General features: G+C 41.6%; 1 protein-coding gene across 6 annotated transcripts in view; it reads left to right on the forward strand.

Annotated features, from left to right (window-relative positions):
* LOC308101034 (stromal membrane-associated protein 1-like) overlaps positions 1 to 26658 on the forward strand; it is a 117406-nt gene that overhangs the window by 45670 nt on the left and 45078 nt on the right. For 4 of the 6 annotated variants that reach the window (XM_080450318.1, XM_080450317.1, XM_080450319.1 and 1 more), the window contains exon 5: positions 925 to 999. In XM_080450318.1, coding sequence (XP_080306444.1) covers positions 925 to 999 — 75 coding nt within the window. The remainder of the gene's footprint in view (positions 1 to 924; positions 1000 to 26658) is intronic. The other 2 variants (XM_080450321.1, XM_080450322.1) reach the window with 1 other exon arrangement.

A 26658-nucleotide genomic window follows, 5' to 3' on the forward strand; every position in this document is an offset into this window, starting at 1 on the left:
TGTCTCTCTCTCCCTCCCAATCACTTCTTTCCTGTCTCCCCTTCCCCCCTTCTCTCTATATGTTCCTGTAGGCCTACTGAATTGTGTCAGCATGTCATTGTCATGGTGTTCCATCTGACTGAAGCCTGATTTATTCTCGTTGTACAACGGTGTTGCTCACCGAAAATACCCGCTCTACAAGCACACAACACGTCACACCGCAATGCGATGCGAGCTTGTTGATCGGCTATTATTGCCTGTAGCGTCACCGGTGTACGACCAGGGGTGTAGTGGAGGGGGTTCGCGGAGGAGTGGCAGTCCCCTACTTCTAAAAATAGGATTTGGGTTTTGTTCAATTAATTCACCACAGCAACTTGGTGTCACTGTGACAACAAAGTCTATGTGCAGCGGACTTGGCCAGAGCCCGTACGTCGATGAGTCGTAATGTCACCCTGGCAACCAAGCAACAACCAATAAAACCACGGCATGTCCGTCCAGGCCTTGACCACTTCCACAGAATCGCTTAAACGCCAGAATCACTATTCTTGGGTTACATTCATTGAAAATAGCAAATCTACAAGCTTACAAAGCTTGTAGATCAGCTGTATTTGGCAAAGAGATTTGGTGTTGAGGGACAAAAACAGCGGAACAAGTACAGAGCTGACCCCGGTCTACTAAGTATTAGTTTACAACATTTTGAAGTTGTTTAAGTGCTGTTATGAAGAGACTTCATATTGACATGTACATGCATAATGCAGGCAAGTTGGTATTTTTTCGGTGGAATAGAAATGTGTATTAAGTATGCATGTAAAGTACTTCACTGTATAAGTAAAAGATGATTGGGCCGTCCGTTTTCTTAACGTGTAGCGATGCATTGTGTCTTAATGCATGCTCATATCCACCAACAGTATGTGTCAATAATGACATGTATCTTTCACTCCACAGAAGGAACGGGAGAAGAAAAAGGAGGAGAAGAAGCGAGAGAAGGACTCTGTGGACAGGTCCAGCAGCAACACAAAGGTACTACCAGCAGTGCTTTGTATAGCAGTACATAATCCCATCAGTATGGAATTATTTGTTCAACATTTTGAACAAATAAATAAATCGTTGCTGTCGGGCAGAAACCTTGTATTTCCATATCAATATGTTTAATTATATATATATATTTTTGGTAACTGAATGCCCTACTTCATCATACAAGTGTCGTGTGTCGCACAAAAGTGGTGAAAATAGGCAACCTACAAGCTTTTTTTAAATTATAATAAAAACGTACAGTTTTGGACATGGTTTTCACCCGACAGCGACAAAATATTCTTTGATATAGTTTCTAGGGTCTTTGGTGAGTAGGAAAAAAGAATATCCTACACAAACTGAAGAGGTTTGCTGTCACAATCTGATAAAGCGGCTGTGCTGCATGTCATCGTGCATAGTACGCAATTGCCTCATTCTGCGATCATCACACTAGCAGCAGCAAAGCTACAGAATGGTCACACTTGGCACACAGTTTATGCATTGCTGCGGAGTCGCTATTTAAGTGTTGTTCAAGGCACACTGCGAAGGTTACGGTTAAATAGCACAGGGAACATTTACAGAACGGAGCAGGAATTGTGGGGAGAGAGTCGGCGAATGAAAATGGTGAACCAAAGACATGTGATGACTTTGACAATTCACCTTGTCATTGGAGCAATAGGTTGAAGACAGCTCAACTCTAATTAGTAGCGCACCACGCTGTCATGCAACGATGTGTCGGGCATCGCTTTGTGTTACTGGCTTCCATTGAAAATGACCTGCAGCCTGTCGCTTTGTTGCCACTAGTATGAACGCAGTGACAGTTATCAAACCACGCAATGTCTATCGACGCAAAGCTAAAATATTTTCATATCATAATTACAGTATGTTGTCAAACAGCGTTTTACTACATACTGTCCTCAAGTGTGCAATGTGTAACTTGTATACGGCAGCAATCATAAAGCAGTTTGCAGCTTTGTAATTTGGCATCACTCTAGAGGAAAAAGGAACTGTTGCACCCAAACATCAATAAATAAAATTACATTTAACCGCTTAACTGATCTTAACTCGGTTAAGAGTTAAACGGTTAATTATTAATATCCCTAATAGTTGCTGCATTATTTCCACTTATCCTAGTTCACATTGTTCAATACATTTACTGGAATGAATGGACTCTAAAATATTGGTTGATGCTTAAAGATGTTCATTGATGGAACTCGTTAGCGACAGTGAAAAGTTGTTACTGATGCACTGCTGGAGTGAAATGGAAGAGAGCGGGGAGAATGATGAAGTACAGGAGACGGCAGTGACATTCATCATGCTTTGTGTTTACGGGCTATTGTTAGAATGAGGGCTGTGTGTGTGTGTGTGTGGGTAGTTGGGGTGATGTAAATGTATGTTCTGTCACACTAGTTGAGGTCACTGAATTGTGTGTGTGTGTGTGTGTGTGTGTGTGTGAGAGAGAGAGAGATGAGTTGAATGCATGCACAATAGCTCAGGTCACAATTGCTCAGGTCGCTGAATAATGAGTTTGTGTGTGTGTGCGCCTGAATGTGAATACATAACTCTGTTTACGTGAATGCATACATGCGTGTTGGCTCATGAGTGTGTGAGGTTGTCTGTACATATTGTGACTGTGTGTGTGTGTGTGCTCATATCTATTTTGTCTGTGTGTGTGCATGCACATTTTTGTGTGAGTCTGAGGACACAATATGTTTTGCGCATGTGTGTGTGTGTTTGTGTGTTTTCTGGGTCACGGTTAGGTTCCGAGTAATTCCACAGCTTGGGGAACACTGAGCACTGAATAATGTAGTTTTCAACGGCCCTGCTATGTGTGTGTGACTGATAGAGTTTACGTACTGTGACTCTACAGGGAATAGACATATATAGGCAATAGCCAATGGGACCTTTAGAGACCAGTAGTATATATTTTCACACAACACACAGGGGTCCCCACCATTACTGCCTGACTACACACACACACACACACACACACACACGCACACACCAAGCTCTACAGCACTCCTTCACTTAATATACTTTATACGCTCTATTTATTTTTCAACCTCTCCCTTCATAGTTTTTGTTATTGAGGCAGAGGGGAGGTAAACTGAGACAGGGACAGCATAAGGAGGAGGGTCTCCGGCAGGATTCAGTAGCAAGCCTCCCCGAAAACTGAAACTATGGAGATACGAGGTTTCTGCCCGACAGCAACGATGAGCGTCTTGCAGTTATACGGTATAGCTCATGCTCCAGATATGAGCAGCTTACCATGTATAGTGAACAGGGAGGCGACTTGGTCAAGGGCACTTTGAGGCTGCTGTGGGGTTTGAAACCATGACCACTCTACTTTCTTCTTTAACCCATTGAGACCTGGAACGCATCTGTGTCATTTTTTGGTTTGAGCTGAAAAGCATTTTTTTACACTTTGGCTATTCAAAAATAGCAGATCTACAAGCTCGCAGCGCGGCACCGAGTGCCGCACTACGAGCTTGTAGATCTGCTATTTTTGTGTGCACATTTTTTATATATTTTAAAGCGAACATTTTTAACTAAAATCTTTGCTTCTGGGGGTCCCTGGAACAAAATATTTTGAGATGGGGGTCGGCGGCCAAATACATATAATTTTGGGGGTCCTTGACATGAAAAAGTTTGAGCACCACTGATATAGAAACTTTTTTCAGAATACTGTTGGGATTTAGAAGACATTTGTAGAATCGGCTTCAGGTCTCCATGGGTTAACCACTTATGCCCTATATTTATTGATTTTCACATGTTGCAAACATATATATATTTTTTAAACTGATGTAGCGATCGATTTCTGTAAAGAAATGTTTGCTTCCAGTGACAGTACAGTGAGAGATGACATGCAATACAGATAAGAGGGAATTTAACTGGAAATGTTGTGGATTTTTCTTTTTTTTTAATTCGTACATGGACTGAGAATCCTGAGACTACATAGACAAGATTATAAGCAGTGATGGGAAAAGTACTCTTATTTTTTTACTTAAGTAAAAGTATCAATACCCTATTGTAGAAATAGTCTGTTACAACTAGTACAGGTTCGGTATTCAAAACTTACATGAGTAAAAGTTTTCGGATCAAAATATATTTAAAGTAAAAAGTACTCATTGTGCAAAAGGTCCCACTTCACAAGTTTTCAAATGTATAAAAATCCTTTGAAAATAGCAGATCTAGAAGCTCACAACGCGCCGCAAAACGACACGTTGTGAGCTTGTAGATCGGCTATTTTCAAATTGCCAAAGTATATACGTATATAGGTCTGAAGTGGTTTTGTAATAATAATCAAAATCTGCAAATGTAACTTTTTTTTTGTAAAACAGGCCCCTCCCGCTAATTTTGGAAGCCATTTATGGAAGAGCCGTATGGACTATCAAAATTCCGTTTGGAGATGTTTATCGCATGGGTCCAGAGATCACGTGTACCGATTTTTGTGAAATTTGGACAAAATATGTGGGGGGAGGAGCTAAAAGTGTGTTTTAAAGAAAATTCAAAATGGCGGAAAATCTATCCTGACGCAAATGGGCGTGGCCTATATGGGGAGTTGCGTTATGACCCATGGACTCTAGGGGAACAAATTTTTATTCTGCGACCTACGGTTCAAGAGTTATAGGCCAAAACGTAAAGTGGGTTGTTATAGCGCCACCATGAGGCCGAATGGTTTAATTATTTTTGAAAATCGAGTTTTTTCATTTTCCCATTAAAGTGGATAGGGAAATGTAATGCACTAATAAATCAATATCAATTAAACTATGTAACCAATCTCTTAGCAAAATACAAGCGCACAATTCCCGGTGAAGCCGGTCATTTTGACATATGGCACTAAATTGGGGAATAAAAACTTTGGGAGGAATAGCGGTTTGAAATAAAGTTTATCTATAAATAAAGTAGGTAGAATCAGAATCAGTTTTTATTGTCACATCACAGGTTTACAAGGTAAAAAAGTGGGTGAAATTCTTTTTTGTACATCGTTCCCATCGCAACGTTAGTTTCCATAGAAAGAAGAGGGGGGGGGGGGGAGAAGAAGAGGGTGGGGGGCAAGTGGGAAGGAGATCAAAACAAGAGAGCAACAGAAGGCCAGACAAGTTATCTACATATTTACAAATTACCTGAGATAATAAAAAACTAAAAAAAAACTAAACTAAGGTGCCTGAGCATAGCAGCAATGTATTGTATACTGTGCATGTTATACTTATACTGTTCTTATACTGGTAGAGTACTATAGTCTGGTTGCCCTGTTAGGGCAACCACACTAATTATTGAAAATTGGAAGTACGGTACTCCAGTAAAGTTAAAATACCTCAAAATTGTTCTTAAGTGCAGTACTTGAGTAATTGTACTTACAGTAGTTACTTTCCATCATTGATTAAAAGGCTCAGGATGATATCCCGGCCCTGCTGGAAACTTCACATATTATGTGTAGTGCACTCTTTCTGCAACCTAATGAAGTGAACTGGATTTGTCCAAAACATACTGTATATCCCAAGGACAAGTGTTAGCCAAGAAACGTTACCGGCAAGTAAAAAGAGATCATTAAGGTGAAATGTGTAGTAGAAAGTATTGCTTCATATCCGATTGTGGTACTTGAGTAAATGTACTTACGGTAGTTACTTTCCATCATTGATTAAAAGGCTCAGGATGATATCTCGGCCCTGCTGGAAACTTCACATATTATGTGTAGTGCACTCTTTCTGCAACCTAATGAAGTGAACTGGATTTGTCCAAAACATATATCCCAAGGACAAGTGTTAGCCAAGAAACGTTACCGGCAAGTAAAAAGAGATCATTAAGGGGAAATGTGTAGTAGAAAGTATTGCTTCATATCCGATTGTGGTCCTTAAAATAAAACAGTGAAATTCAGTATTTTTAATGAGATGTTGGATTTGCCCACAGATTTTTTTTTCTTTTTTTCTTTTACTGTATATGCTTGGACATTTAAGTATAAGTTCATTTTCTTTTATGTAAAGCGACTTTGGAAAAGCTCTATATACATCTGAGCTATTATTATTAAGTAATTTATTTTAACATTTATACAAGTATAAGGAATTTATTGAAACAGTAACACCAAAGGATCCTCTTGGAAATAGGCATGTGGCGCACACACGCACGCACGCGCGCACGCACGCACGCACGCACGCACGCACGCACGCACGCACGCACGCACGCACGCACGCACGCACGCACGCACGCACGCACGCACGCACGCACGCACGCACGCACGTACGTACGTACGTACTTCTTTCTTTTTCCTTTATTTATTCAGGGGAGCCCATTGAGAGCAAGCTCTCTTTTTCAAGGACGCCCTGATAACAGCATCTAAAACAAATGAAATACATACATAATGAAAAACCATAACAAACATTTGAATCAAATTACGATCATCACAGATAAATAAATAAATATAGTGTTACATGCAATGTGTCCTCAAGAAGTACCCTAAATGTTTCTATTGAGACCAATCGCTCCAGTTTCAGAGAGTCCTGAAGTTTGTTACATTTGTGTGGAGCATAATACATGAAAGCAGTCTTTCCTTGTTCACTGCTCTTCCGTGGACTGGTATATCTAATGTGTGATTGTGAACGTGTTGCATGTACAGTAACCTTTGGCTCTAAAAGCGAAGATAGGTACAGAGGAAGCTTACCACACAAGGCCTTATAAATAAATACATTAAAAAAACATACAATGCTGCTCTCTACGTACTGCGAGAGAAGGCCAACCCACTTTATCATATAAAATACAGCGATGGGTGAGATGATCATCACCAGTGATAAAACGTAGGGCACTGTGGTAGACTGCATCGAGAGGCTTAAGTGTGAAGATTGAAGCATGCATGTACATCACATCACCATAGTCAAACACAGACATTATGATTTTTTGTATGAAATAGGACCACTCCACAGGCAAACGGTGTGGAGTACCCTTTTTAATGGTTATTGTCACATGACTCACAAGACTATTTGTACTTAATTTTGTCAAAATAATCTTTATAATTGCCAGAGCAGTTTCATAGACTGCTCATCAATAATGAGCAGTGTGTGAAGCACCCTACAGAAATCGTGAGTCCATTTCACCATTAACAAACACAATATCTGCTTTTTAAATGAAAAGCCAAGTGAACTGTAAATGTTACATCAAAGCAACAGAGTGAATACTTGTATTTACAGTATGCCACATAACAGATACTGTAATTTGTGACTCCAGCATTAATGGAAGTAAAGCAATGATAAATGATGAGATCGTCACATTAAATAGACATGATTTGAAACTGACATCAGAGGAGACTCAGCTTGTGTGCTGAACATAGCCTATACATAACGGAAAATCTGTAAACCGTATACAAATTTCAGGGATTTGGATACAGAGTGAGTCAGCTTCTCCACCATCTTGCAACTTTTGTTCTTGCTAAAATATAAAAAGTGGAAAGTTTTTTTACATTTAAGCATGCAAAAAAAAAAGAAACCTGGTGAGTCACTTGGAGGGCAGAGAGCATCTGAACCACCGGAGTAAGCCGTTCCATAGAAAATAATGAAATGCTGCACACCAGCACTTCTGAAAAAGCTCAGTCTGAATGGGATGTTTCAAGAAATATAAGCTTTTCCATGTGGAATAGTGGAAATAATTAGCTTACTTTTTTAGATGCCCCAAAATTCTAATTTGGAGCTCACCTGGATTTTCCATAAATCTTCTAATCTTGAAGCTGAACAATCTCCTATAGACCAGGCTGTTAAAGCTGTATCATCTTTCTATTATATGGGATTTGGCCAAAAGGAAACACATTTTTTCTTTTTGATATTGTGTAATAAAGCGCAGAGATGTGGGCAGTAGGCAGTGGGGCACCTATCCAATGTGATGAAATTTTGATGAAGACATCTATCGATCTCCTATCTCCCAAGAGACACTGGCTGTTGACAGCTTGATATCTTTGGTTAATGGCTCAATGTAAGCTTTTTTGATTATTTGGGATGGAAACCAACTGACTGTTTTTGTTTTCATTATTTGGCATTTTAAGGGAATAGGGAAAAATCATTTATTGCCCAGTTACTGCTCTTGACGGTTTCAGTGTAATCAGAAATTATGAACGAGATTATTATTTTTTTAATACTTTATCAGTTTGCTTGAGTTTGTTGACATCTAGCATCTTGGCAGTATGTCCAAATGCTCAGACCTTGGTAATTAGAGGTCGTCCAATATGGATTTTCTTTTTGCCGATACTGATTCCAATATTTTGGAGAACAAAATATTACATAGGCCAATATCAACAGATTTGTTTTCTCTTGCTCAAAGATTCCGATATCCATAATTTAATTTAGTTAACTGTATCCTAAAAGGCATTAGTTTCCACTATCTATGCACATGCTTTTCATTCTAAGCAGGCATTTATCATTCTCCCTATTTTGTTTCTTATTGTCTCCGCCAGGCCGAAAGGCATGGCGAGAGAGTATGTTTTGCACCCTGTCCGTCAGTGTGTCCGTGTGTCCATCTGTCTGTGAGCAGCTAATCTCCGGCACCGTTGGCCCGGTCGCTGCGAAACTGTGCACACACACTCCCTGGATGCCAATTCAGAACCCCATGTTCACATGGGCCTGTCATAGCGCCACCAGGAGGCCGATTTGTGCAAAACCCATTTTTTTTATATTACTCCTACAGATTTTATCCAAACGTCATGCAAATCGGTACACAGTATCTCTATAGTCATGTGATCAACCCGGATCTGTCCGATTTCCCAGATTCCATCCTCATTGGCTAAGGTTGGCTTCCAAAGTTTGCAGGATTGGTCCGTTTTGAACAAAATGCCTCAAATCATGAACGCAGCTTGCGATTTCCGTGAAATTTCACACGCACATTCCCACTAGGCCGAGGAAGAAATTCCACCCTTTTCACATTGGCCTGTTATAGTCTAATAGGTCTAATTTAGCACAATTTTTTTTTTGAACAAAATGCCTCAAATCATGAATGCAGTGTCCGATTGCCCTGAAAGGCCTAAGAAGAAATGGCACCCTTTTCACATTGGCTTATTATAGCGCCACCAGGAGGCCACAATAACGTACCTGACCTGGCGGAGACCTGTGCTCCTAGGAGCACTTTTTCTAGTTGTTTTTGCATTAGAATACATATGGAATTGTATGGAACATGAAATTAACATCTTTATCAACAATATGCATTATGTATTTTGAAAACGAATTTGAAGTAAATTGCAGGAAAAAAAAACAAATCTGGTATCCTTAGCAGCTGATTACCATATGTACCGTTACAGTACAAAATGCGAACATCAGGACGATATATTGTAAAGCTGATATATTGGATTATCGTTATTGAAAATGCAAGATGTACATTCAAGAACTGTTATGTCACACACACACGCACACACGCACACACGCACACACGCTGGCTTCATCTATCCTGCAGTAGTGCTGACAGCTCCTTGAGGGGGTGGAACAGCAGTGTAGCTGCATATTCAGCAAAGGCACAAAATCTGCTCCTGTGTCAGTTGCTAAGTCTGCAGTAGAGCTGCTCTGAAGACATGGAACATTTCTATCAGCTAGTTTGCATGTTTGTTTGTGTGGCGTGAGTCTGTGTGTGTGTGTGTGTGTGTGTGTGTGTGTGTGTGACCCTGCCTTGACACTGGAAAAAAAGCCTGCTGAGAATCACAAACTGTACATTGCAGCCCCATGGCTGATCTGCAGGCACAGTGCGTGCGTGCGTGCGTGCGTGCGTGCGTGCGTGCGTGCGTGCGTGCGTGCGTGCGTGCGTGCGTGCGTGCGTGCGTGCGTGCGTGCGTGCGTGCGTGCGTGCGTGCGTGCGTGTTTAAGATTTGTGCAGAGTGTTACAATAACTTCCTTTTGTATGTGTGTGTGTGCATGTAACTGTTTATTTGCATGTACTGTAGCGCTGTGTGCGTGCATGTATTGTATTTGCCTGTCGGGTTGTGTGCATGCATGTCTATTTCAGTGTTGGCCAGTGTGTGTGTGTGTGTGTGTGTGTGTGTGTGTGTGTGTGTGTGTGTGTTAGTGAGTGAGTCGGCAGTGGATTTGTGCCTTAGTTCATCTTCCTTTCTTCCTTCTTATCAGCAGAGCCCCTGCTGTCGATGAGCTGCAGTGTCAAGGAGATATTTAAGGACTGTGTGTGTGTGTGCGTGTGTGTGTGTACGCGTGCTTTAGGGGATGTTTAGTCTAAGTGCATGCTGACGTGCTGAAAGCTGTATAATCTGTAAGAGTAAAGCAGAGGGAAACATGCTGACAGGGTCGCTCCTCTCTCTTTCCTACTCTCTCTCTCTATTTCTTTCACACATAGTTTTTGGCTGTCTTCCTCTCACTCACTGCATCTCTGGAGCCCTTTTGTCAAACATTTCCTTCTCTTTCACTTCATTCTCACCTAATTTTCTTATTATCTCTCTCTCTGTGTGTCACTCACTACATCTCCTTGCTATCTCTTCTCACACTCTACTCTTGCTGTCTTTCTCATCTCTCTCTCGCTCTCTTTTCATATATATTTATATATATTTTTCACTGCTTCACTATCAAAGGGAGGAACAAATTGTTGCTGTTGGACGGAAAACTTTTGCATGTGCAAAACCATTACTTTTCAACAAATGGAAAAAAATAACCGGTGTTCCAATGCAGTTATTATTCAGTCACAAGGTCTTGTTAATATTTTTAATTGTTAAAAAACCCACAGACAGACTTAACCACTTTCAACCTGATGTCCCTATTTTGGGCTTGTCATTATCGGTAAACTTTTACAAAAAAATGTAATTTTTCTTTCAAACAATTGCCAGAATAGCAGATATGTATAAGCTCAAAACACGTTGTGAGGTTGTAGATGGTGCGACACTATCATAGCACAAAGTAGAGTAGAGAGTAAAGAGTAGGGCATTCATTTATGAAAAAATAATAATATTAAAAGATGAAATATGGAGATACAGTACAAGGTTACTGCCTGACGGGGAGGAAATGGTAGATACCACTTTGGCTTGGAACACACCCTAACTTTCACACACACACACACACACACACACACACACACACACACACACACACACACACACACACACACACACACACACACACACACACGCACAGATGGAACAATGGATAGATAGACGGAGAGGAAGAGAGAAGGTGAATGTGAGGGGGGTGTGGGGTGTAATACAATGAAAGCGGGTGCTCAAAGCCTTGGAGACAGAGGGAGGGGGTCGGGCCTCTCTCCTCCCCAGGTAACCGTTTCAAAAATAGATGCGTACTGCACATGCAGAGCATCTGGAGTGATGCAGGGCTCTTTACACACGCCATCTTCAATTTCCTTTCAATTTCCTTCTATTCAGTTTATTCCTGAAAGTATTTGGGCAGAAGGGATGGGACAATAGATCTGCTATGTTTGGCGAATCGATTTGTTTAGAGTGAAATAAGAGTGTACCAAATGCGCTCTTTACAGGTCCATTTTATGAAGTATAGAGGGTTTAAGTGGTACTGAATTTGCAGCTCAACAAAAGCTAATTCTAAAAATAACAATTATCGTCCCATCCCTATTGGCCAACAACAAACCTTTTTAATGCTGCTCTCCTGACAAGGCCAGGAGAAGAAAATAACACAAAAAAGCAAAATAATTTTCACTGCACTAGCTCGGCCATACGTGTGCAATGTGCGCATGCGTGCACACACATTATTCAGTGACCTCTCTTATTGTGGCAGATCATGCATTTATGCATTTCCTCACACAAGCTAATACATTGCACTCACACACACAGGAATGCACAAAGATGCCAAAAAATACTCCGAATTGGCTGTAGAGACCCCATAGTAATAACATACTTTATAGTAATAAATTAGAAATACATGCACGTCTTTCTCACGTACCTTTAGGCTCCGTTTCATTTAGCCTCTTTTTTTCAAGTCGTTCTGAATGAGAACACCTGGTTAAACGTCAATACATCTTCACAGAATTGACAGTGAAAGAGAATCCACAGCTGCTGTTCATTTTGAGCAGATTATGTTGAGTTATTGACTGTAAATTCAATTCACAAGACTTCTACCCAGTGCAGCCTGCAAGAAATACTGGCTCGCAGAAAGGTCTTATAAAAAATGTTTTTTTTTTTTTTTTTTTACTCGAATAACAGTGCTGTTGTAACCAAATAAGAATAGGTGCTTACTAAATGGAATAGGGATGCAACAGTTAATTAAGCTGATCAATCATTTTTTAATTGATTTTAATAAAATAATTAGAAGACATTTCTTAAGAATGGTTGGTGAATGAGGCCCAATGTTCTTGAATAACAAATGTGGTAACGTAACACACGTGTTTGGTTTACCTTCTCTTCTATTGAGACATTTAGATGCTGTGTCTGGGTTTGCATGACTGGTTGACAAGTGGTACTGCCTGAAGATCAATTACAATTTAGGCATTTTGCAGGCGCTCTTATCCAGATGATCTTAACATCTAACTTACATCCAGAGCGACTTAGATCAAAATAAAATGTCTCCCCTGAGCAAGCAGGCAGGCTCTATTAACTCAGTGGCAATCTGGGAACCCATTCCATAATCCCCTCCCCTTTCATAGTCTACTTCCTCCCGGGTGCTTCTGTGTTTATTCCTACTTGCAACAACATTACATGTTTAAGGCGGTGGTGCTGACAGATTCTGCTGCTAGCAGAATGAATCTGTCTTGAGAGATTAGCTCAGTGGTAGAAATTGTAGTCTTCTTCAAATCTTAGCAGTGCTCTAAAATACTGCAGTGAATAAGCTGCCTTTTCCCACGCTGTGATCATCTTTACAGGGTCCCCACGGTCATGAAATTCCTGGAAATATTTTGAAATTGAAAAAAAAATAATCCAGTACTGGAAAAGTTTGGGAATTGATCAAAGGTCCTGGAATTTATCAAGGGTCCTGGAAAAATATTTGGCTATGCATTGTTTTTGGCTATTGATTTTGTTAATACAAAACATTTTCATAAACATGTATAACATTACACGAAATATGTAACATAAGTCGTTTTTCGCCGAACGGGCTGTGTGATGGCATATATTATTTAAATAAAATAAGTCATACGGATGCCATAATGAGTCTTCCAGTGAGCTATGCCCTAATTTTGCACGAAATTTTGAATGAAATTGTACTATTCTATATTCTATGCTTTATTTTTGCTACACTGCCTATCTTTGGGCATTCTACATAGGAGTAAGAGACACATTATTGTGCTGAATGATTGTTATATAGGCCTGGAAATTGGGCTAAATATTCTGGAATAGTTTTGGAAAAGTTTTGGAAATTCATTGCTAAAAATGTGTGGGGACCCTGTCTTTAATTGGCTGACTTTATTTTGTTTATTTTCTTTTGGTTGTCGTCCGTTTTGTTTGCTTTGAACTCAAATGTTTCCATAAATGCCTTAATTAGTTTTAAAATCTCGCCTGTAAAATGTGTGTTCATCCGCTTCTTTTATGGTTTTATCATTATCAGCATTTTGATTTCACTTTTACTGTTGTGTTACTGTGCCAAACACATTAAACTGAAAACAATTTTGGTGGAAATTATTATTATTTTTCCATATGAGGCCCTCCTTCCAACCCCTGTGTTCAGCCAAATAGTTTCTGCTGAGGTCTTAATGCTTCCCATCTTTTCTCACAGCAATATGACCCACTTTTAACTTCTGAGCTGTGTTGATCCCTCTACCTGCCCCGGCCGCTCCCTATTACAAATCTCATCTCATCCGAGCAGGCCAAAGTCATCTACATGACCTCCTCGCAGACACCACTCCAAGTACTCCTGCGTGGGTCTTCTGGTCATTACCGCCCACCCCGACTCAAAGTCCTCTGAAAGATAACACAGAGGTGGGATCAGCGGCTGAGTCAGACATCCAGGGAGAGAGTGAGAGATGTAGTATATCCGAAGCCAGATGAGACGCATCCGTGAGATACAAGCTAATCGATGCCCGCAGGCCGTGAGAAATAGCGGGCTCCGAAATCCCTGAGTATGTGCTTCTCACCGTCGTCCTGAATATTCAGATAGCCCCGACACGATGTATCATCTGCAAGTGGCCGCAAGGCAAAGCTATTAGGAGTTAGCTAAGCCATTACAGCTATGTTCAGTTACGAACACGATTCCTCATTGTCAGTATGCCTGGATGCTACGTATTTATCTTTAAGGCTGCATCTGCAAATAATTCTCAGTGTTTGGTGCTCAGAGGAGAGTGGTTGTTTTTGAGTTCATTGGGATGGGAGACTGTAGACTTCGAAGAAAAAGAAAGAAAAATAACCTGTGGGTGTCTATTTAAGTGGGTGAGGTACATACATCTCGAGTTTGACCCGATGAAGAGCCTTGGCTCGAAACGTTGTCTATTCTTTTTCTTCATATTACTTTCCAACCCAGCACCTCAATGAAGTGATGTGCGTATTCTATTCGTTTTCAGACTGTAGACTTCACCTCATTTCCTGACTACACCCTCTCAATCTGTGTGCTACTCAGTCACCCTCCACACTGCCTGCTACTTACTTAACTCTCCTTGCATCTGTATCTTGCGATGCCATTTTCAAATCAAATCAAATCAAGCTTTATTTATATAGCACATTTACAAACAGGCAAAGCTGAACCAAAGTGCTGTACAGGCAAATTTAAAAACAGTTCACAAAATATTTAGGAGCAACAAAGGAAGACACTTTTAAAAGACAAACACAAACAGAAATACGTATAAGTGGAGGTTACATTACATACATGGAAATTAGATGCTATTAAAAGCGAGGGAAAAGAGATGGGTTTTAAGTTTGGCCTTGAAAGCACCGATCGATTGGGGGGATCGGATGTGGAGGGGCAGGCTGTTCCAGAGTCGCGGGGCCGTGAAAGAGCGGTCACCCCTAGTCTTTTTAAATTTTCTGGTTGGAACTTCCAGAAAAAAATGTTCAGCAGACCTCAATTCCCTGGTTGGGACATATGGTTTTATAAGTGCGGAGAGGTAGGATGGAGCGAGCCCATTTATTGATTTATAGATAAATAAAAAGACCTTAAAATCTATTCTAAAATTCACGGGGAGCCAATGTAGAGAGGCAAGGACAGGGGTAATATGCTCACGCCTTCTTGTACCTGTAAGGAGGCGGGCGGCAGCGTTTTGTACTAATTGAAGGCGTCTGAGTGATGTGTGATCCAAACCGGTGTATAGAGAGTTGCAGTAATCTAATCTAGAAGAAATGAAGGCATGGATAGCCATTTCCAGTTGGTGGCGAGGGAGGTAAGGCTTAATCTTGGCCAGAAGCCTTAACTGAAAGAAGCTGGTTTTAACCACGGAGCTGATTACATTACATTACATTACATTACAGTCATTTAGCAGACGCTTTTATCCAAAGCGACTTACAATAAGTGTATTCAACATAGGTAGGGAACGAAAACTACTAATCACCAGAAGTCTTTAGTGCATTTTCTGCATAAACAAGCAACCAAGAGTATACCTAGCGCTAAGGTAAAAGTGCAATATATCAGCTACCTATTTCCTTAAACAGATGAGACAAAATAGCTAAATCAAATGAGCATGAGCTAAAACAAATAAGTATATCGACTAAACAAGATCCAATAATCCAATAAACAATACAGCAATAGAAAACAAGCGTTCGTACAACTAGTTAACAACAAGTAGGTCAGGCAGGGAGGAAGGGTAGTGTTTCCTGAAGAGGTGAGTTTTCAGCCTGCGGCGAAATATGGGCAGTGACTCTGCTGTCCTAACATCAGTGGGAAGTTCATTCCACCACTGTGGGGCCAGAACAGAAAAGAGTCGTGACCGTGTGGATCGGCCAGAAGGACCCTTGAGTGACGAGGCAATCAGTCGCCCCGAGGTGGCAGACCGAAGTGGTCGGGCAGGGGTGTAGGCATCGACCATAGCCCGGAGGTAGGAAGGAGCTGTTCCTTTCACTGCCCTATAGGCTAGCACCAGGGTTTTGAACTGGATGCGAGCCGCTACGGGGAGCCAGTGTAGAGAGCGGAGAAGGATGGTTGTGTGGGAGAACTTGGGGCGGTTGAACACCAGACGAGCCGCAGCTTTCTGAACAAGCTCCAGAGGTTTGATGGCAGATGCCGGAGCACCAGCAAGGAGGGAGTTGCAGTAGTCCAGGCGGGAGATAACGAGAGCCTGGATGAGCACCTGGGCTGCCTTCTCCGTGAGGAAGGGACGAATCCTCCTGATGTTGTAGAGCAGGAATCTGCAGGACCTCGTCACTGATGCGATGTTTCTTGAGAACGTCAGTTGATCGTCCAGGGTCACACCCAGATTCTTTGCAGTCCGAGTTGAGGTCACCACAGCATTATCAATGGTGATGGCCATGTCTCGGTGCGGACAGCCCTTCCCCGGGAGGAACATCAGCTCGGTCTTGTCCAGGTTGAGCTTCAGGTGGTTTGTCGACATCCACTCCGAGATGTCAGCCAGACAAGCAGCAATGCGTGCCTCCACCTGGGTATCAGAGGGGGGGAATGAGAGGATTAGCTGGGTGTCATCGGCATAGCAGTGGTAGGAAAAGCCATGGGAGTGGATGACAGCACCCAGAGATGTAGTGTAGAGAGAGAAAAGAAGAGGACCCAGAACCGAGCCTTGGGGAACCCCAGTTGTGAGCCTGTGTGGTTCTGACACAGACCCTCTCAGCATCACCTGGTAGGAGCGACCCGTCAGGTAGGATGCAAACAGGGAGAGTGCAGAGCCTGAGACACCCATCCCCTCGAGGGTGGAGAGGAGGATCTGATGGTTCACCGTGTCGAACGCTGCAGACAGGTCCAGGAGTATCAGCACGGAGGAGAGAGAGTTCGCTCTAGCGGCATGGAGCGACTCCGTCACTGCCAGGAGGGCAGTCTCTGTCGAGTGACCCACTTTGAACCCAGACTGGTTGGAGTCCAGGAGGTTGTTCTGGTGGAGATAGGAGGACAGTTGTTTAAAGACAGCACGTTCGAGAGTTTTAGATAGGAAGGATAGATGTGTTGATTAAATTTGAATGAGCTATCAAGGGTTGCACCAAGATTTTTGGCAGATGGGCGAATAAGAGGGGTGACGGTATCCGGGATATTGCAGGGTGGGATATGGCCAAATAGTAGAATTTCTGTTTTATTGTCGTTGAGAGTAAGAAAGTTATCGTTCATCCATGATTTAATGTCATGTAGACATCCAAGTAATGACTGGAAAGAGTTGGCGGAGTTTGTTTGTATGGGTAAGTAAATTTGGATATCATCGGCATAGGAGTGGAATGATATGTTGTGTTTTTCAAATATGGACCCTAGAGGCAACATGTATAAGAGGAACAGGAGTGGGCCTAAGATGGAACCTTGGGGGACCCCACAAGTAAGGGGGGCGCTAGGTGAGGAGAAATCGCCCAAATGAACAGAGAAGGTTCTGTTTGAGAGGTATGACTCGAACCAGGTTAGGGCTAAGCCAGTGATACCGATGTGATGTTGGAGCCTATTTAAAAGAATTTGGTGGTCTATTGTGTCAAATGCAGCAGATAAGTCGAGGAGCACAAGGATGGCAGGGTTACCATTGTCAACTGTTAAAATCAAATCATTAAAAACTTTGAGGAGAGCTGTCTCCGTGCTGTGGCCTTTTTTGAAGCCTGAAGAAATTTTTCGTGTAGGTTATGGGTGAGTAGGAATGATTGTAATTGTGCGTAAACTACTTTTTCCAGAACCTTAGATAAAAACGGTAGCTGAGAAATTGGCCTAAAATTTGACAGGATTGATGGATCGAGATTTTTCTTTTTAATTAACGGGTTAACAACAGCGTTCCTAAAAGCAGCTGGGACACATCCAGAGGTGAGGCAACTATTAATTAAAGTGAGGATGCTTGGGCCGACAGTACCGGAGACCTCCTTTAGGAGCCGGGAAGGTATGCAGTCTGAAGGGCAATTTGTGGGTCGAAGATGCATAATTATGTCAGTGAGGGAGGTCAAGGTTATTGGCGTGAAATTATCTAAGGTGTTAGCGGGGGGGCATGGAGAAGGCACTGGATCAGAAGTATGGGGGGTATGAGCGGATCTGAGGGTTGAGATTTTATCTGTGAAGAAAACTAAAAAATCAGCACAGAGAGTGGATGAGGGAGGAATGAGAGGATCGTCACGTGGATTTGTGAAGGAGTTTAAGATATTAAATAGAACCTGGGGGTTATGGCAGTTATTAGTGATTAGACTGGAGATGTATTCTGATTTTGCAGCTTTTACTGCTTTGTGGTAGTCGGAGAGGGAGTTTCGAAATATTTCAAGGGAGATGTGGAGTTTGTCTGTGAGCCATTTTCGCTCAGCGCGCCTGCAGATGCGTCGTAGGGTGCGAGTGGATTCGTTTAGCCATGGTTCAGAGAGGGTTTTGGGGCGTTTATTTTTAAAAGGGGCAATGGAATCTAAAATAGTAGTGCATGTGGAGTTAAAAATGTCGAGAAGTGTATCTGGGTTGGAAGAATGAGTTGGGGCCAGGGCAGTTGGCACCAGCTCATCAAAACTGAGAGAGAAGTGTGAGGGAGTTGAGGAGTCGATAGTACGCGTGCGGCGAGTAAGTGCAATAGTGTTTTTTACAGAACAGGGAATTGTGACGGTGAAAAAGATGGATGAGTGGTCGGAAATGCAAGTTGGAGTAACATTTGTGACGGAAACAGATAAGCCAAATGACAACACAAGATCCAGGATGTGGCCCTTTTCATGAGTAGGCACATTAACTGATTTTGATGCTAGGAGTGTTGCTTTCTTGTTATTTTTGTTACTGTCGGTGCATGTCTTTGTTCTCTTATCACTCTAATCCCATGTTGCTGTTTGATAATTGTTCAGGGTATTAACTTACCTTAGAGAGAGAGATTGATAGATGGATTAAGAGATAGATGGACACAATGGAAATGTATCAAATTGGTGAACAATGATGGATGAATGTACTATACTGCAGATAGGCAGATAGATGCTATAGATGCATTATATAGATATACTGTATGGATATACTACTGATAGTTGATAGATACATAAATATATATGTTTATGTATCTATCAGTAGTATATCCATACTATGGATATACTATATACTATGGATATTCGAATATACTATTATATCCACTATAATATACTGTATCTATAGATACAGTATATTATTGATAGATAGACATTGTAATAATGCAGGTAAACTTACACATACATTTGAACGCATGTACAATAGGCACAGCGGAATCTTATTCTGAGTATTCGTCTCTGATGTTCAGAATCAGAAACAACTTTATTGTCACTTCACAGGTGTAACGAAGTGGGTGAAATATTTTTTTTTTTTGCAAGCTCCATTGTTTTTGTTGCGTTCAGGAAGAGAAAAAGAGGGTTGAACATTGAGAGCAAGGAGAAAATAAATCAAACAGTAAATAGAAACATGTCAGGGATCGGCAAAAATCTAAGATATCTACCTATATACACATAGCATAATCCAGATGAACAATATGTACATGATGTTCTCCGTCTCTCCTGCTCTCCATTCATGTGAGGAATCTATATGCATGGTATTGACTGAGGTGAACTTGTCTCTCTCTTGCTCTCCCTCACTTCTCTCTCTCTCTACCCCTCTTTTCTCACTCCCTCTCTTCTATCTCCCTCTCTCTCTTCTATCTCCCTCTCTTCTCTCCCCCCTCTTCTCTCTCTCCCCCTTTGCTCTCTCCCCTCTTCTCTTTCTCCCTCAGTCTATTCTCTCCCCCTCTTCACTCTCTCTCTCTTTTCTCTCACCCTCCTCTCTGCCCAATGCCTGTAGGCACTAATTAAGCTCCAGCAGTGATTGGAAGCTGGTATCTCTGTGTGTGCGTGTGTGCGTGTCTAATAGAGCGGGACAGTACTCCACACACTACAGTGCCACAAATATGCTTTCTATGACGGAAAATACTTTCACTTTCGCTCACTCTCTCTGCCCGTGTTTCTTTCATCTGTTTCTCTCTACCTTTCCTTGTCTCTGTCACTCTCTTTGTCATCTCCATCTGCCCCTCCTCCCGTCTCTCTGTCTTGTTACCATCCTCTTCTCTACATCTACCTCCTATCCTTGTCTGTCTGTCGGTCTGTCTCTCTCTTTCTGTCCAAACAGTAAATTGACGTTGTCCCATTGGTACAGAGCCATGTGGCGTCTTTCTTTCAGCCCATGAATAAGTTATCAAAGGGAACCCTGCATGGAAAACACAGCTGCTGCATTGCATTGTGGGGGACGGAGTATGTGTGTTTGAGCCATCATGAGTTCTGTGGGAATGGGGGGTTGTTTATATACTGTGTGTGTGTGTGTGTGTGTGTGTGTGTGTGTGTGTGTGTGTGTTTAGTCTAGGGATTTAGGCATTGTTAGTATTCCTTGTTACATCTGGACCTATGTGAGCCTTCAGAGGGTGATTTGATATGACACACACACACAGGCAAGGAAAGTTTATTTGTACAGCGCATAACAAGGCAATTCAAAAAGCTTTACTCACCTACCTATTAACCTGATAGGAAACACCTACAGTATTATACAGTGGAAACAGAAGATATTACTAAAAGAAAAAAGAAAACTCAGTGAAAGGCAGCGACAAACGGAAAGGTCTTCAGCTTTGATTTAAAATACCTTGTTGCAGACTTGTAGATTTCTGGGAGTTTGCTCCAAGTATGTGGTGCATACAAACTGAACGCTGTTTCTCCACATTTAGTTCTGACTCTTGGTTCAGAGTAAAGCAGGCCTGTCCCAGACAACCCGAGAAGTCTAGATGGTTTGTGATGCATAAGATCAGAAATGTATTTTGGCCCTAAACCATTCAATGCTTGCATGCTATAAACCAACAGTTGTATTTTGAAATCAGTTCTTCGACAGACAGATCGAAGAACTGGAGAGATATGATCCACTTTCTTGGTACTACTAAGGACTCTAGCAGCAGCGTTCTGAATCAACTGCAGTCTTCATATCAATATTTTAGGGAGACCCGTCAAGACACCGCTAGAGTAGTCGAGTCTACTGAAGAAGTATGCATGGACAAGTTTTTTTCAAATCTTGCAGAAACAAGTCAACCCTTGATATATTCTTAATGTGATAGTAGGCTGACTTTGAAATTGTCTTATACTGCAGCTGTTGAAATCCAGGTCTGAGTCTGACTACACCAACATTTGGGGTGTGATTTTTAACATCAGTTGAAGCTGAGCACTGACTTTTAATTATTCTTCCTTTGCTCCAAAAACAATTACTTCAGTTTTGTCTTTGTTTGATAGGTGTTGATTTGTTCAACAATGCAATTGCTCAGTGTTTGTGTTGTACTGATACTTCCCTGTTGATACGGTTATGCAAATTAGTTTGATTGCATAACTATGGTAACATATTTAGTTGTTTTCCATAATCAGAGCCATTGTGAGGAGAAATTTAACAGAAAAGATCCCAGAATTGAGCCTTGCGTTGCCCTGCATGCCTTTTTTGTCCACTCAGATGTCTAATTACTTATGGACACAAAGTAATCCCTGTCCTTTTTAAGTATGATTCAAACCATTTTAGTTCTGTGCCAGAAAGTCGCACACAGTTGTCCAGGCAGTCTAGCAATATGTTGTGGTCGGCAATGTCAAACGCATTCTGCCACTGCTTGTGTTTAAGTGGACATCATTGAAGACCTTAAAGGTTTCATGACGTTCAGTTTTACCACACATTAAAAGTTTTTGTCATGGTCCTTCAAACGTTTATAGAAAGTTTTAACAAAAAATTCCACTCCATTGATCCATGGCAGGTGTTTTTCTCTCACATTTCTAAAGCCTTTTCAACTGCAATGAAAAAATAAATCTTTGCCTGCGGGTGTCGCTGGTGAGGGATTTTGCCTGTCAATCATCGCCTCTGCTCCGCCCCCCCAAAGGAAAGGATAGGGGAGGGGAGGGGCGAGGAGGAGAGTGGGCGGGATTAATCGGCTGTGACCTCACTGTCGAAGGGCCAAGCTCAGATTACTTTTCAGCCTAATTATTCAGAAAACCCCAGACCACAGAAAATCCACTGAATGTTCAAAGTTCAGATTTTTTGGGTGTAATTGAGGTCATAAAACCCCCAAAAAAACATAAAAAATAAAAAAAGTTAAAATGTATGTCATAGAACCTTTAACACACTGACCGCCGGGCCCGTAGTTCTACGGGCCGTTAAATCCAACGCTTAAGCGCCGATCCCGTAGCCTACGGGCTGTGGTGCTTTTTCCTTTTTTTCGATTTTTTTTTTTTTTTTCAATTTTCCGGTACGGCACATTTCATTGTAACACCACCGGAAACAGAATTATTTGGGATCCGGTTTTGACGATCACGCCGGCTCCCATTCTAAAGTCTACACTGAAACGCCATTTTCTTCGATTGTAGTTTTTCTCCTCGCTGATCACTGTTTAACATAAACCGTTCTAACTCAACAATGGATGCCCCGTTTGACACGTGGTTTGGACTGGTAGACACAGGGAGATGTCCGCGATGTTTACAAACAGTGCACAGATCAATCTTAAGGATTTTAACGACGTCTATGGCGACGTGAAAAAAACAAAAAACAACAATAAAACGTTGGCACTGGTGAGTACATTATGAGATTAACCTCTGGCGGTCAATGTGTTAACATGAGCAGTCTCAGTGCTATGGTGTAGTGTAGTCAAAATCCTGTCTGGAAAATATCAAGGACTAGTGCTATGAATTGTCCAGTTCTTGAAAGACAGTAGATTGGAGACGTACTTGCCCTGCAGGACAAGTATGAAAAAACCTTAACTTCGGACCCTGAGTGACGTATCTTTATTCTTTTTAAGAGTGGCTTGCGGGAAGCAACCTGAGAGAAGAGATGTGTTGACAATTTGTAGAACATCTGAGGCCATACCAATTTGTAGAAGATCTGAGCCCATGCAATTTGAAGCGTTTTTGAAAAAGCCTGTTGGTAGAATATCAAGGCAGGAGGAGTTGGATTTCAAATGTTTTCTTATGTCCTCTAAGTTTTCATGGTTGATTGAATAAAATTGCGTCATGAGATACTTGAGGTACTTGAGTTAGTTTAGTGGACACACGTATCCTGTACCCGATATGTACAGTATGCACTGACTGCTTAGATATAGATATTCTTTATTAGCCCTTGCGGGAATTCCTTTTGTGCCAAGCAGCCATCAGGACACAGAAATCACACAATACATAGACAATACAACCACGACAATGCTGGTCTAATTTTCAGAATTTTGTCATTGAAGAAGGCTCTGGTGCAGCTCTGGTGAATAAAAGGTCAGAGGCTACTAGGCATGTAACTATTTTTTAAACAAAACTATTTTCCAGAAAAATTACTGAAAAACCTTGATTATTTCTCTTACAAAAATAAGAAAAACAACTATTTTCTCTTATCTTTCAATACTATATGAAATTAAATAATGTCTTTTTATTCATGAGGTACATACATTTACTGTAAAGTACACATTAAGGCATATACTGTACTTTCTTCTCTGTAAAATAATAACTTAAAATATATTTTGTCTTAAAATGAAATAAATTAATTTCAAAACATATATCCCAGATGAAATAAATACATTATAAAGAAAACCTCTTCCAAGCTTGGGATTTACATGTTTGTTTATGTTTTTTATCTATGCTACATTCTCAGCATACAGGAACACGCACAGAACAACACATTTATGTAATAAGGGAAACTTACAACTGATAGGCTTCTAATGTAAACTGCTTATTAGTTCAATGAATAATGATCTAATTCAATAATTTAACAATTGTATCAAACCGCTGTCCGCTGACAACGTCAAACTCCTTTCAACACTATTTTTTAGAGATATATTGAATTTCATTTATATGAATCCATTCATTCTCATCTAATCCCTCAATTGAAGCCCTGCAGAGTTTTAATCAGACTGTTGACAACATCGTTGTCAGACGGGGGAGGGGGTCCTCTCAGTAAACGGTATAGCTTGGGCAATTCATCAATCGAATAAAGATGTTTAGGCCTACATGCGATGCACATTTCCCTCTTTATGCAGCCCGAGCGCCTAGTTAGTTGTTTAGATTTCATAGTCTGAGAGGACATTCGGCCGGGTGAACGTAGCCTATTGCACAACTGCGGTCTACACATGTACTGCTGTACATGCGATGCACATTTCCCTCTATATGCTGCGCTATGCTATCGTTTCATGCCTAGAGGCTACTGACACAGGAGGGTTTGTTAGCCAGTCGACAGTAGTAAACAAGGCACGTGCATTATTGTTGTCTAGGGCAATGATGCGAGAGAAGCGCACATGCAATGTATGGGTGATCGTTTGAGCGGCTGGTGTGAAGGGCAGCCAAAAGGAACTAATGACCAACACACACACACACACACACACACACACACACACACACACACACACACACACACACACACACACACACACACACACACACACACACACACACACACACACACACACACACACACACACAGTGGGTGTCTTGCAGTCTGGCTCGATGGTGGAGCCACTGGGAAGAAGATCAATAACTAGAATACTAGATATGTACCACTGCTGGATAACAGTCAGCTGGACCTGTTTCTCAACACACACGTGTGCACACACACACACACACACACACACTTACACTTAAATACACCAGCACACCTTCACATGCTCCCCTCCCCTCAGTCTGAGAAGTGTGCCGCCTCTACTGACTCAGACTGAGGATCCCTGGTTCTTCAAATACAGAGAGATGTGTATGGCTTAATACTGCATTGAAAACACCTTACAACCGACTTACTGAGGGTTACTGATTGTATTATTACTATATTTGCTTTGTGACTTTGATTAATTGATTGATTCAGACATTCATTAGTTGTGACTTTCACCGAGCAAGTAGAGAAATTGCCGTCCAACCAGAGTGACCTGCATGGTTCACGTCCCATGTCCTTGGGCAAGATGCTGAATCCCTAACTAGCTCCACAGGGGGAGTACCACCATGGTTGACCCTGTAGGTTGGAAGCGTGTCAAGGAAAAGAGATTGATCCTATAGGGATCAATGCACAGTATCAGAATTAGTTGACGTCATCGCAATGCTTGCAATAGAAGAGGTTAGAATTACTTTCAGTATAGTTCATGCATGCATCTCGTGTTATCAAAGTATAAGAATAGCTGTACAAATTATAATTATTAGGGGACATACACATTTCATACACATTTTCAGACATACACAAAGATATTTTAAAATATGTTTTCGTGAACGGAAGAGCCAGCTTCCTCTCTCGGATTTCAGGAGGTGTAGTTCCAGACTCTGTATAGCATTCGGAGATTGTGGAATAGTTGTCTGGCTACGCGAGACTATGGTTCAATCAATACACATCATACTTGATGAAATGTGTATGTCCTATTAAATATAAAGCATGCAAAGCTCATTACATTTGCCATGTCTAAAAAGACACAACAGCTGAAGCAATTTTTCACTGCACAACAGTATAAAAAGTAGATTTTGCAATACAATAACATAATACTGATACTGTTCTTGTGAACAGTAACCTGTCTACTGCATGGCACAGAGATTTCCATAGCCTGACGGGGCTGTGGTTACTGTAGCGATCAATATGCCATATTATGGTAGATCAATAGACATCGGCTTCCCTGATTGCACCAACCCATCGGCTTTGTGTGACGTGTGTGTCGCTGTACCAATATAGTTGGTGGCATGCTCAATAAGACAAAATTATTTTAGAGATCTAGTGTTATTGCATGATGTTTAATATGCTGCTGATATTCTGCCGCATTTCCTCATAGTTTCATGGCGTTAACTTACAAAGATGAATTTAATCAAATCCTGGACTATCGCTGGTAATTTAATTGGTCAATGGCACAGACAGGTTGTGAAGACGGGAGGCAGAAGACGTTTTTGCAATAAAATCCCGGTGGAAAAACCAGAGCCTCCAACTGCTGTCCCAGCACACGCACCCTGCCCTGACTTCAGGCTCCCAGGCTACAAACCGTCAGATTGGGATAGGAAGATATTGATCTGGTCTGGACGCTTCAAGACAGTAGACCAGATTCCAGAGCTTGTGTCTTTTGAAATGATTGATGCTGCCAGAAACAAAGTTCGAGTGAAAGCCTGCTACGGGATGATTGTGGCTGCAATAGGGGCCTGTCTGTTGATGGTCTTCCTGGGCAAACGGGCTGCAGGCAGGCACGAGTCTCTCACAGAGCAGAACTTGGAGAAGAAAGCCAGGTGGAGGGAGGATTTCCGGAGAGAGAGAGAGGCTGCTGATCCATCCCAGAAGCCTCAGTGACTTGTACAGCTGTTTACTATACAAGGCCGATTACTCCATAATCGCAAAGCCTCCTCAGAAAGCAAAGAGATTAAAGTTATATATTATGTATATATTATATACACGTGTATATATATATACACGTATATGTCTTTGTCCTATATTAAAATTGTCTTAAGGGAGGACCGGTGGGTGGACCGTGTCGTCACGCTCATGTCACCATGACTCAGCCATAACCATATAAGGAGTTCCCAATGCAGCTACGCCCGGATATGGAGTGTGTTGTCTAACCTCAATGTTTCATCATGGCATGAGGCGCACACAAATCAGTCGGCTTCATATATGGGCACAAAAGGAGGCATGCCCATATATGGGCATATACTGATGACATCAGGGATCTCCATATACTGTATGGGCATGAAAACCTCAACCAGACCAATGATCTGTGGAAATGCAGTCCCTAGATTCTTTCCTGGAAGGA

The sequence above is a fragment of the Gymnoscopelus braueri genome, assembly GCF_963280865.1.
Source record: "Gymnoscopelus braueri genome assembly, chromosome: 14".
NCBI classification, from domain to species: Eukaryota; Metazoa; Chordata; class Actinopteri; order Myctophiformes; family Myctophidae; genus Gymnoscopelus; species Gymnoscopelus braueri.